The 12,500-nt window shown below is 47.6% G+C and overlaps 1 protein-coding gene across 6 annotated transcripts in view; it reads left to right on the top strand.

Moving 5' to 3' along the window:
* LOC122263907 (uncharacterized) overlaps nucleotides 1-12,500 on the top strand; it is a 119,865-nt gene that overhangs the window by 99,048 nt on the left and 8,317 nt on the right. The window contains exon 1 of one of the 6 annotated variants that reach the window (XM_086539111.1): nucleotides 2,054-2,565. The exons of the other annotated variants lie outside the window; for them this stretch is intronic. Within the exon in view, the coding sequence (XP_086395237.1) occupies nucleotides 2,503-2,565 (63 nt within the window). The 5' untranslated portion in view covers nucleotides 2,054-2,502. Of the gene's footprint in view, nucleotides 1-2,053; nucleotides 2,566-12,500 lie in introns of those variants that run through there. 6 annotated transcript variants of the gene reach the window in all.

The raw sequence follows: 12,500 nt of genomic DNA, 5'->3' as shown, positions 1-12,500 counted from the left end.
ATCTCCCTCCCTCCCTCCCTTCCTCTCTTTCTCTCTTTCTTTCCTTCCTCCCTCCCTCCCTCCCTCCCTCCCTCCCTCCCTCCCTCCCTCCCTCCCTCCCTCCCTCCCTCCCCTCCCTCCCTCCCTCTCTCCCTCTCTCCCTCTCTCCCTCCCTCCCTCCCTCCCTCCGTCCGCGCCGCAGTCGAGCGGGAACTCGGCGTTAACCTCCCGCTTTAACCGCGCGTCGGAGGGGCTCTGGCTCGCTCGAGCAGGCGGCCGTCTGGTCATCCTCCCGAGGGAACCCTGCCTTGGCAAGGGGGAAAAGGGGAGGAGAAAGGAATAATATTTCCCCCCTGCGTGTCATATAGATACTTTCCCAGCCAGGAAGTTGGTCAGTAGTCTTGTGGGAGTGGTTGGAATGCCTTGGCAAAGGTCTAGCTTGTGCATAGTTTTCAGTCGGAGGATTTTCTACACTGTTTGCAGTTGATGTTGTTCTATTGCTAAGTTTCTTATATAATGGTAAGTTAGTGTTATGTAATGCAATGTTTATGCGTCATCCGTCTTCCTCTCTCTCCGTTTCTTTCTTTGCTGTTTTGTCTCCAAAGAGTGCAAGTGAAGTCACGTAAGCCGCGATTGTGGTGATGACGGTGAGAATCTAGAGTGTGATGACGGGGTCGGAGTGTATGGTGGCAGATGAGACGGGAGTGTTGAAGCGTTGGGATGTAGATGAAGTGTGTTGCAAAGCGGGGAAGAAAAGGGGGAGGAGTAGGAGTTATGGTGATACGGGGGTCGAGTGTGCGGATAATGGTGATGGAATGAGAGGCGTGGGTGTGTGGTGGTAATTGTTATGGAATGAGAGTGTAGTGGTGTCACAAAGGTGAATGATGGAGCGAGCGTTGCGGCGGTGATAATGGAGCAAGGGGGCGTGAGGGCTGGTGTCAGGAGGGCGAAAGAGAGGGAGAGAATACGGGAAGGTGACGTGGAGTGATGTTGTAGCCTACATCTTGGTAAAGCAAGAGTTTGGTGATGACGGTAGAGCGAGGGAATAGTGGTGGTGGAGGTGGTGGTGGGAGCGGTGGTGCAGGTGACCGGTGTGTCTAGACACCCTGGGCCCCCAGACTGAGCACCCCAGACACAGCCGCGGCCGCGGGGGAGGGGGAGGCTAGGACGAGTAGGGAGGGAGGAGGAAGAGAGGGGGATGGGGGGGGGGAGGGAGGTACCGGCACGGGAGCAAACCACTCAATATTGATGTTTACTAGAAGCCGTGTTGATGCATGCACCCATCATTTTAGTGAAGGTAATGATGCTTAGTTTGCCTTCGTTGTCATTAAAAAGATTGCGGCAGATTGCTGAAAAGGCAGCAAATAGTAAAGCTTTTGGCAGTTAAAGTAATATATTTCTCTGTCCAGTTGGAAACGTCTGGATGAGACTAATCGTTTCATCTGATGCAAAAGCATTCGATCGCTCATGCATCATTATGGCCAGAGTACATTTCTGTACGTTGTGTAACATTAGATATGCCGGGTAATGAGTGAGAAGGTTTGAAATAGCCGGCCACCCTGCTGTCACTGGGAACTCGATGTATGTTTCTGCTTCTTGTACATTTGGACCCAAGGCAAGAAAAACCTTGGTGCATGTCGTCATGAAAATGAATGCAGTGTTGCGAGTGCATGTCTGTTAATGTTCAGACGAATGTGTGTTCGTTCGTGCGTGTATGCATGCATGCGAGGGCGAGGTCGTAGCCACGTGCGTGCGTGTGTGCGCGGATGTTGTCGGCTGTAAGCGAGAGGAGCGGAGAGAGGTGCAGGACGCTCCAGCCCGTGTGAGGAAGACCCTGTGACCCTGGGGAGCAGCCTGTAGCAGGACAGACAAGAGTGAGGCCAGAAGGAGGGTGTGCAGACGGCAGCGGGAGCCTGCTGGCACCCAGGCTATGGCGGTGGCCCGGCCAATAAAAAATGGCGGTGAGCGTGTGTGGGTCCAGCAACGCGCGGCCGCGGCGCTGCCACTCAGCCAGTCGCGCCTCCACGCTCAGAAGGGCCACACGCCCCGCTCCGCAGTCACGCCACCACCACTACCACAACCTTCAGTCTGCTGCTGCCGTCTACTCCGGTGGTGGTAGGGCAGTGTGGAGCCGGCACGACGCCACCACAACGATCGCTGCCACCACCGCCATAGTCTCCATCTCTACCACCACCACCATAGCTACTACCAGCTCCACCACTAGTACCAACACATCACCAACAGTGCACCACACAGTCCAAGATCTGCCAGAGTGTCCCCTGTGTGGCTGCCAAATAGCTCGCCACGGTGCCTCGACAACGCCTAGTCGCCACCACCACCACCACCACCACCGCCACCACCACTACCACAACCGCCACCACCTCCTGCTCCACTACCAAAACTACTGCAACCAACATCTCCGCTTCGTCCTGCTCCTTCGCCCCCCCCTCAAGATACACCGTCGCCTTCACAGCTCCACCGTCTCCTCCCTCACCGAAAAGGCGCCCCAACACAGCCGCCAAAATGTGGAACAGCGTGACCGAGTGCTGTCTGAAGATCGCCAACCACTTCTCTCGCAGGAAGAGTGTACGCTCATGATCTGTGTTCCCATGGCGAGTGTGTCCGTGTGAGCGTGTGTGTGTGTCTCTTTTTCTCTGTCTCTCTCTCTCTGTCTCTCGCTAGTGCTGCCAGCCTGTCTATCGCATTCGATATGCATAATAAATAGTGCCATTGATAAAGTAAGCCCCAAAGGAAGGAACGAGACAAGAATCAGAGATAAAGTTTGCTTGATAAAACTCACGCATGCAGAACAATGTGTGACCACAGTGCAAATATTGATACAAGTTAAAAGAGAGAATCCGAGTGTGTTGCGAGATGGTGCACGTGCATGCAGTCTCGCCGTCCGTGTTGCACGCAAGACGAAGCGTCGGAGTGCACGCCGGGCGTGGAGGAACCGTGCAGCCTTGTCTCTCCCGCCGACTGCGCATGTGAGGCGGCCAGGGCGTGCTATTTGCAACCTCTAATATACTGCCTCGTGCATTCGCCAGCTGCCACCTCACAACAACAAGGGCGTATGTCTAAGTGCCTCGAAGGACGAAAATGCCGTTTCAGAGCTCGTAAACTCAACCATTTGGCCCATATCTGACCTGTGTCGTTTTTGGTTTCCTTGGCCAGGAATTAAGAGTCTCAATGATACTTTTTCCCTCTACACATTCCTCCACTTATTTTTCGTGCAGCCAAATTTGCAGTGTGTCAAGATTTTCATTATAACATGTATATATTTTAGTGTAAAGTTTTTGCATGACTGAAGACAAAAGAGAACCCATACTTTAGACATAGATTGGCAGAGGACATGGGTTGTGTGGACGTAACACAGGGCAAAGATCAAATTTTGTCATGAGTTACAGAGCTTTTAGACGAATACAAATGTGAAGTTGCCGAGGATGGAATCTACACGAGAATAACTTTCAAGGTTGTGCAGTCCTCTCAACACTGCCACCACCACAATCACCACCTGCCCCAACATCTCCTCCTACTCCTCTGCCACCTTCACCATCAGATCCACCACCATAACTGGTTTCCCTCACCGTCAAACTCCGCCACCCTCACTTCTTGATTCCCCATGACCTACCGCCACAGCCATGCACCAGCTATTGTTACCCCTTGTATTACAACGGACTGCGATGACCTTCTCCGTGACGTCTCTCTCTCTCTCTCTCTCTCTCTCTCTCTCTCTCTCTCTCTCTCTCTCTCTCTCTCTCTCTCTCTCTCTCTCTCTCTCTCTCTCTCTCTCTCTTCTTCATGTTGTTATTCGTTTTTGCACCATAACGTAAAGTAATATCATTAGAACTTTGATAGCCTGACCACCATTTCGCTGCAGATACGCTGTCATCCTCAGAAAAAAAAAAAAAACGAAACAAAATCCGCACTCCGTCCACTTTCTGTTACCACTACCTATCTTCTTCCTTCGATCTCCCGCTGTTATTGTCTTAACCACAACAACTAATGTTAAAACCTCAATAACTGTCTGTTCGAATACAGGTTTCACCTCTGCGGTCGAAGCCATTTTTGTTTTGTGTTCGAGGTCGAGTATTCGACACTTTTTTTTTCTCTCTTTTTTTCGCTTCGTTCATTCGCTCCTCATTGCTTTTCTTCTCGTGTTACTTTTATGCATTGTCTCTCTTTGTTTATTTCCAGCATTGTTTGCATCATTCCCATTCATTACCTAACCTTCAAGATTTTTACTTTCACCATCCTTGCTCTCATTTCCTTTCCCATCCTCGTCGTCTTCTTCCACTTCTTCCTCATTGTCTACATTCTTTCCATTATTCATCATATTCCTATCCCTCCTATTCTTTCTTTTGATCTCCCTCCTAATTTCCATCCTCACATTCCTTCTCTTTCTGTTCTTCCTCTTTCTCTTTTTTATTTCTCCTCGTCCGCCTCCCCATTTTCCGTCCCCCCCCCTCTCCGTCCCGCCCCCTATTTGTCATTCTTGTTTCTCATCTTCCTTGTCTGTCTTAGAATTCTATTTCCCTTTCTTTCTTTTCCCAGTGCGAGTCATCTACGTTTTATTTATCTTGCTTTTATCCTTTTCTCTTCTCTTTCCCATCCACATTCTTATACCGCATCCGTCCCTTATTTTCGTTTCCTTTCTCCCTTTTTTCCCCTTTCTGTTCCTCCATTCCTTCCCCTCTCCCTGTCATCCTCTTCCTCACCCTTCTCCTTCTCCTCTTCTTATTCCCTTTCTGCTCCCCCTATTCCTCCCCCTCGTCTTTTTCTTCTCTATCTTCTCCTCCCCCTTCTCATTTTCCTCATATTTCCGTACACAATTTTCATGCGTATTCCTTCATGCAGCCCTGCCATTGTTGTGTTGCCATTGCTTCCGCCACTCCACCAAGTCAAGGATCCAGACGAGAACCCCATGCCAGCACCGTAACCCTTTATCCAGTAGTATCAACATGACAGGACACGGTATCAAGTCATTAATCTGCAAGCACCATATGTGCATCGTCACTTCACAACCTTGCTACCACAACTGCCAACATAAACATGAGTCTTGGCGTCATGACCTCAGAATCCATTAAAAGAAGTGATCATGTTACTACTACTACTACTGCCAACACAAGCAGTCTTGTCATTCCCGCCACTCATGTACATACCATTCAGAACGCATGTCAGAACCATTAATTCTATTTATTTAACTTTTTGTGTGGTGACACCAACACCCAAGGCATCTCTTCCAACACCAACATAACTGCTTATGTCAATAACAGTACTCATGTTAACAGTTCCAAATGTGCCAACATCACCATTCATGTCAACGTCGCCATTTCTACAAAATATAGCAAAACCGTGTGTGTTGACATAACGCTGAAGACTCGCTGCCGTATGCAACCGTTACGTTCACCTACCAGGCTTGTAATCGCAGACTCCCTACCTTGAAGAACAACTGTCGATCTTTACAATCGGAAAGGATTGGGGCACATAATGAAGAATGGGTCCGGCATAGTATTCCATGTAAACATAGCAGCCTTAGGTTGCGTTTAGCTTGATCAAGTATAATTGCTTTTAGTGTCACTTTCTTCACGCACTAGCTTCTGCTCTCATGGTCACTATAACACTATAGCGATCGTTTCCTGCCAGTCGGTGCCAGTCTAAAGCAACTTTCTTTCTCTGTCAGTACATTGCTACTCAGAAGATACTTCAGTCTATCATTTCCTCGTCGATTTTCCCTTCTATTCATTACTTCTTCTCACTTTATAAAAACAATCTTGTGTCCTCACTTGATTACAAATGCCAAACGATCGTTTTGTAAACTCATTCGGTATATTCATAGCTATACAAGTATGCAGTGATTTATTCCTTTCTTTCGCCATGACTGCTCTTCATAGGAGATGATCAAGGATTGAAAAGCTTTTCTTCATATCTTCGCTGTCAGCCGTTCAGGCATTGTCTAACGATCTGCCTTCCTAACAAGGAATAAAAGCCTTTTATGCTTTGTACCTTCTACTTTGAGTCCATGCTGTTGCTTTACCATAGAGAACATCACTTTATCCTTATCCTTATTCTATCCTGGTAGTGACAGTCTATCCTTTTATACCCCACTGGCCCTGACACTCACTAATTGTGCCACCCTGCTAATTAGTCCTTTTGCATACCCTGTCGTGACTAATTTCTAGCTTTCCATCCCCCTGCTTGCAGTGACAGTAGTTAGCTTATGTATCTTTTTTACGGCATCTTTTTGTATATAGATACTAATTCGTGGAGGCACCAGGCAAACCTTCGCTGATCTGTACTGTCGTGACACAACCCTGAGCAATGCACTCCGGACGAATTGCCGGTCATGTAGGCGAAATTATAGCGTTTCTTATTTATGACGGCTTTACAGGACACGGAATGTCGTTAATACATGTGAATATTTTGCAAGTACAGATAGGGAACCGAGATTATAAAATTCATTGCAAAGTTCGCTCTTGTTTATTGTTGATATTTCTTGAAGTTTTAGGTCTCGCACGGTATGCGTGCAATTACAGTTGCAGTGATAATAGCCTGGCGAGGCCATTCTAATTATCAGTGACATTCGCTCTCTTGACCTTTTGTTTGCGTTGCTTTTGGTTTTTATTTTTTGGTCAGTTTAGTCTTAGTTCAAGCAATGTCATTTGCCAAAATCCTGACCTAGCTTAGCTATTTCTTGTTGACCTGGTTAGTATGTGTTGTGGATAGGGATGATACGTCAATACATACATACATATAAATGGGATAGATCTTGATTGAACTACCTCAAACTCCAAAGCCTTGACATTTATGTTGCGTAATTAATGCATTTGCTGCCGCGGCTCGGCATCTTTGCTGCATTACGCTGTTTGCTGACTCATAAACTCTTTATCGTCGGTGTATGAATTGCATGGAAGGGACGCTGGCTGGACCCCCCCCCCCCCATCCACCACATTAATAAAGACGATATGAAAAATAACTAGAACAAGGCCAGGGCGTTGCACCGGCTGGGCCCATGCAGGGGTATCTACTCCTTCGTCTCGGTGTTCCATTGTATCATTTTATTGGTTTGTACCTTGTATGTCGTGCGTGGATCCACCGCGGGGGTTGTTGTCCGGCGGGGCTCGCCTGCCGCGGATCCTTCGCTGCGAGGTGTCGCTCCTGCGGCTCACGCCCTCCCGCCTCTCCGGGACGCAGCTGATTTGACAGGGCCTTCAGGCCACGCACGCCCTGTCGTGTGTGTGTGTGTGTGCGTGCGTGCGTGCGTGCGTGCGTGCGTGCGTGCGTGCGTGCGTGTGTGTGTGTGTGTGTGTGTGTGTGTGTGTGTGTGTGTGTGTGTGTGTGTGTGTGTGTGTGCGTGTGTGTGTTTCTAGCTACACGAGCCCCACCGTTGTCGGGCCGTGACAGAGCTGCAGAATATTGCCCTGCGACAGAGTTCTGCAGTGTCATCCAGCATTTTCCTCGGCGATGGCTCCCACCTCCGTGCGCCGACCCTTGTGTATCCGAGCATGGCAACACGAGGTCGTCATGGCTCTCCTCGCCGCTTCGAAGCTCCGCCCATTAAATTGATGGCCATGCGTTACCATGTTCCAATAATACAAAAAGTGCCTCCATGATGAAAATATGTGAATCCGTTTTGGGTACGTAATGTGAGGCATCCCACGTGTTGTGGTGGTGGTGGTTTCGATGCAACCACCACCATCCCCCCCCCCCTTTCGCCCCCACTCGGCCGGAGGTATGTTAGACTTTACTGCATTTTGTGGAGTTGCTTTTTTATCATTTCCCTTTTTTACCTTGCTTGTGCAAGTTACCCTATGCTGTCACAGAACTTTTACCTGTTTGACAGGTTATGCGGATTTTTTTATGTAGTTTAACAGGTCACGTGAATACTTGTCTGTGTTGTTTACCATGTTCCTTGTAACGTAATCTGAGGGCCGCGGCGCGGTGCTAGACACTATTTAATTAAACTATAGCACTGTGGAAATTCCATTGGCGAAAGAACCTTTGCTGTTGGTAGGAAGTAGAGAAGAATTTAATGGCGATTTTAATTGTTCCACATTGCTGACCATGTTGTCAACTCTTTTTCATTTCGCTCTTTTTTCTCATATTTCTATTTCACAGTCGATTATGCCCATGTTGATGAATACATGCATGCGTCTATTCCATCCGTTTATACTCGACTGTGTCTGCGAATAGGCCAGTCCAAAAGCGTTTGCTGCCATGCACGCGAAAGAATATAGACAGGCCAGTGATGACGTGACGGAGAGGCAGACGCGCAGCTTCCCCGTCGCCGTCTCCAGCACATGCACGCCGCCACGAGAGGGGAATGTGGATGAAGAGTGAAGGAGGAGGGAGAGGGGTTTCAGCCGGTGGGAGGGGCAGGCGGGGCGGGGCGGGGCGGGGGGAGGGGTGTGCTGCCATCTGGCTCGGGGTCTCTCCTGCCTGCACGACCTTCGGACGGCGGGGTGTCGGCGCGGCCCGGATTTGTCCCGTGCCGCTGCTGTGATAATGTATTTAAGATGATAGTGAGATAAGGGGAGGAGGGCGGCTGGCCCGGGGGAGGGGGAGGGTCATTTCGAAAGCTTTTGGAGGGTAGAGGTTGAGAGGGAGGGGGGTGAAGATAGGGTGTGGAGAGGGAGTGGAAGATGGGGATTGGGATAGATGTAAAGATGGGGATGGGGTTGGGGGTGGGAGGAGGAAGATGTGGATTAGAGGGGAAAAGAAGATCGGGATGGGAGAGAAATGAAAATGGAGACGGGGAGAAATCCGCGGTTATAATTCTGAAGGATCATACTTTATCGCATCGCCCTCCTCTTTCCATTACCACACTTTTCTCACGTTTTTCTTTTTCTCTCTGTTCTCCTATCCTATCCTATCCTATCCTCATCGCTTACCTTCCCTTCACGCAACTTATCCCTCTCCTCTCTTCATCCCCCCTTCTCTCTCTCTCTCTCTCTCTCTCTCTCTCTCTCTCTCTCTCTCTCTCTCTCTCTCTCTCTCTCTCTCTCTCTGTCTTACTCACTCTCTCCCCCTCTTTCTCTCTCTCTCTCTCTCTCTCTCTCTCTCTCTCTCTCTCTCTCTCTTCTCTCTCTCTCTCTCCCTCTCTCTCTCTCCTCTCTCTCTCTCTCTCTCTCTCTCTCTCTCTCTCTCTCTCTCTCTCTCTCTCTCTCTCTCTCTCTCTCTCTCTCTCTCTCTCTCTCTCTCTCTCTCTCTCTCTCTCTCTCTACTTCTATCTCACTCCCTCTTTACCTCGCTCTACTCTTCATAATATTTCACCCGGATTTCTCTCTTTCTCAATCTGACCAACGCTGAAGTTCATTGTTTAACATATGAACCCCGTTTTCACTCTCGGGTTATGTTTTCGTTTCCGAGTCATGGTCTTTGCGGCTCGTGCAAAATCAGATCCTTCAGATGCAACATTTTGTGCACTGTAATACACTGTATTATCGTCTTCACTTTGCACCTTTGCCTTCTCTATGTTTAACTGTTTCACGAAAACCATCGTTATTAGTGAGGAAGAGATAAGGAGGGAGGAATTAGGAAGAAAGTGGAACCAAGGGAGGAAGAAAGAAAAATGAGGAAGTAGTATAATAGGAAAAGTGAAGAGGATATTGATAGTACTTTTTTGTTATGATGTTCTAGGGATGATAATATTTACGTCTGTAAAAGATACGACGTCTAGAATACTTATCAAATAGGTGGTGGTACAAATAGATGACATTGTTACATTCTCTGTCTTTCTCGTGTAATCGTACTGTTATCACTGAGCTTTGATTCGGGTCATTTAGACCTTACATAAAAGCCACCCTTCCTCGTCTAGTCCCAGGTACACGTGAACAGCTGTTGCATCACCATTACACGGCATCCACAGAGCATCATCATACTCTGTCCAAGATATAATTTGTGATACGTCTTGTCATACGATGATTAAGGCCTCCCTGCACACGCCGTCGACCTCTGGGCGTCGAGTTCTCATGTAGATTATTTTGTACAGACGGGAATGAGAATATTTATTGGGCCTGAGAAATTAAAAATCATGGTATGTCTCCGAAGGCTACCGGTCATCTATATTTTGAGATGGTGACGGATTGCAGAGGGATAACATTTTATTGTTGTAAGGGATAAAAGACTGTATTAACCTGTAAAGATGAAGGTGTATACCGGGGAACAATAGTAAGGACAGAGAGAATGCCATCCTTCTGTATTTTGAGAAGGCATAGAGAGAAGGGCTATATTGAGGCCGAAGCGAGACATGAGGTTGTAGTAAGAGGAGGGAGAACATGGGGCAGCGGCCAAAAGAAAGCGGACAGTGCAATAGGAACACGGTAACGGATCCACAGCAGACGGGTGCAGAAAGCGGCGGCGAGGAATCGATGACAAGTGGCCGGGAATATCATAAGGACGAGAATGAACGATAGAGCAACCCTTAGTGGAAAGGGTTAGTAAGCAAAGACGTGGGTACAAAGCAGTAAACCAATCTACCCAGCTGTTGGCGCCAACTATGTGAAGTAGTAAGAGACTGGGGGTGGGGGGGTAGGGGGCAGATGGAGAGAGGATGAGGGGGTGTGAGGGGAGGGGGCTGTGGAAGAGATGGTAGTGACGGTAGTTGACTCGCCGTTGTAAGAAGCCATGTCTCCTAACGGCTCTACCAGACGCCAAGGTTGAAGGACCGTGTATGACTTAGAAAGGCTGTCGTAGGGAAGGGAAAGGGCGATCATACGCGGCCAAGGCTCATGGAAGGAAAACGGCCATAGGAAACTTCGCCTTCTGGGTGTTTCCGTGTACTCTGTTTTTCCATTTCATTTTAAATTGTACACTATGTGTATAGTCAGGTACATGCACTCTAAAGTCGGTACAAAATATAGAATGTACAGATATGGCTAAATCAGTGAGTAAATGTCCCATGGCATGTGACGAAAGTTCCGATATGAAGTGTTGATAAATGGGTCATCCCTGTCTTCACTCATGCGAACCTATGGCGGTCGAACATAAAATGACCGAAGACATTAATTATGCCTCCTTCGGAAACAGTGGCGTATCCACCATGCGCCTTCTTTCGCTTCCTTCCTCCCTCCCTCCCTCCCTACCTCCCCTAGAGCCGCACTCCTTTCCCCTCCCCCTTCCCCTCCTCCGCTCCCTGTATTTGTTGTTGTGTTCCAAGGTGTGTCGAGACGTGAGCGCGGCGCGTACGACGGGTGTCCACCTTGGCTCTCGGTGCCGGAGTGCGGTGGCGACGCCTGGCAGGCAGGGAGGGGGGAGGGGGAGGGAGGGGCAGGCAGCGAGGCGCAGGGGCGGGGGGCGGGGGGCGGGGGGCGGGCGGCCAGCAGGTGCAGTCTGGGAAGAAGTTCTTGTATCAGTGTCCTCTCTTCGAACCTACGTATTTCTCCTCTTTGCTTGTTTCTCGCTTGTGGTCTTCTCTCGCTTTATGGGTTTCTTTGTTTCTTTATGTTGCCTCCCGGTGGTGCTCTTGTCCTTGTAGCAACCATAGTTATGAGACTACTACTACTACCAGTGGTATAATTGTTTTTGTTGTTATAACTATTTTGATCACAGTTATTATCATTATTGTTACCATTATTATTATTGCTATTGTTACTGTTGTTATGCTTATAGCATTTCTTTATTCCTTACATTCCAACCTTTTCTTCTTTTTTTTGTTTTTTGTTTTTGTTTAGTTCTTTTTTTTTTTTCTTGGGGGGAGGGGCATTGATTTTTTTATTGCTATTGTCACTATATATCACTTTGTTTTTTATTGGTGTTATTCTTGGTGGTATTGTTTTCATAAACATTATAATTGTTGTTGTTTATTATTTTTGTTATAAGTATTGTGGTTGCTGTTACCCTAATTTTTTATTATCATTATTCGTACTTTTATTATCATTATTATTATTATTATTATTATTAACATTAACATTATGATTAAGTTCTCCCCCGGTGGCATTAGAAAGTATGGAATCGTGGTTGTCTTTTGTTTGTTGAGTAGGTCAGTTGTCAAACACCAGGTTTCCAATAAGCATGATCTATTGGGCGAGTGCTCACTGGATTACACTCAGTACATCCCTTGGGACGCCAACACGAATTGTCATTTGTTATTGATGATCTCTGATTGGTCATTGGGTGGTCAGCCATCGTGTTGGATCAAAATGGAAGTTAGGTTCGACTTCTGGTTTGCAAACAAGGAGCAAAAGGCGTTAAGGATACCCAGTATAACATGCACAATAATTCTGGGATTGTCAATCGATAACTTAACAAAGTGGAACTCTTATACACCAAGAAATGACATCATTCGCGTAAGAGAGTTGAACGTGATATTAGGTCTGACCCCAAAAGTCTCTTACAAAGAATTTGGTAATTAATCAGGGACGTAATTAGGGTCGTTAATGAATGATTTGGTGAATATCTGGTTCACTACAGATTCTCCTTGGGCCTTGCACCTAAAATGAATCTAAGAGCTTTAAGAAAAGGTCGCATCCCTACTTCCTTTTCTCCAAGAACTCGATCTCATTCCAAACACTCATTCCTGG

The sequence above is a fragment of the Penaeus japonicus genome, unplaced genomic scaffold, assembly GCF_977035675.1.
Source record: "Penaeus japonicus unplaced genomic scaffold, GWHDUDI00000001_assembly GWHDUDI00000008, whole genome shotgun sequence".
NCBI classification, from domain to species: domain Eukaryota; kingdom Metazoa; phylum Arthropoda; class Malacostraca; order Decapoda; family Penaeidae; genus Penaeus; species Penaeus japonicus.
Note: the sequence above shows the minus strand (reverse complement) of the source record. Positions and strands in the feature narration are given on the sequence as shown.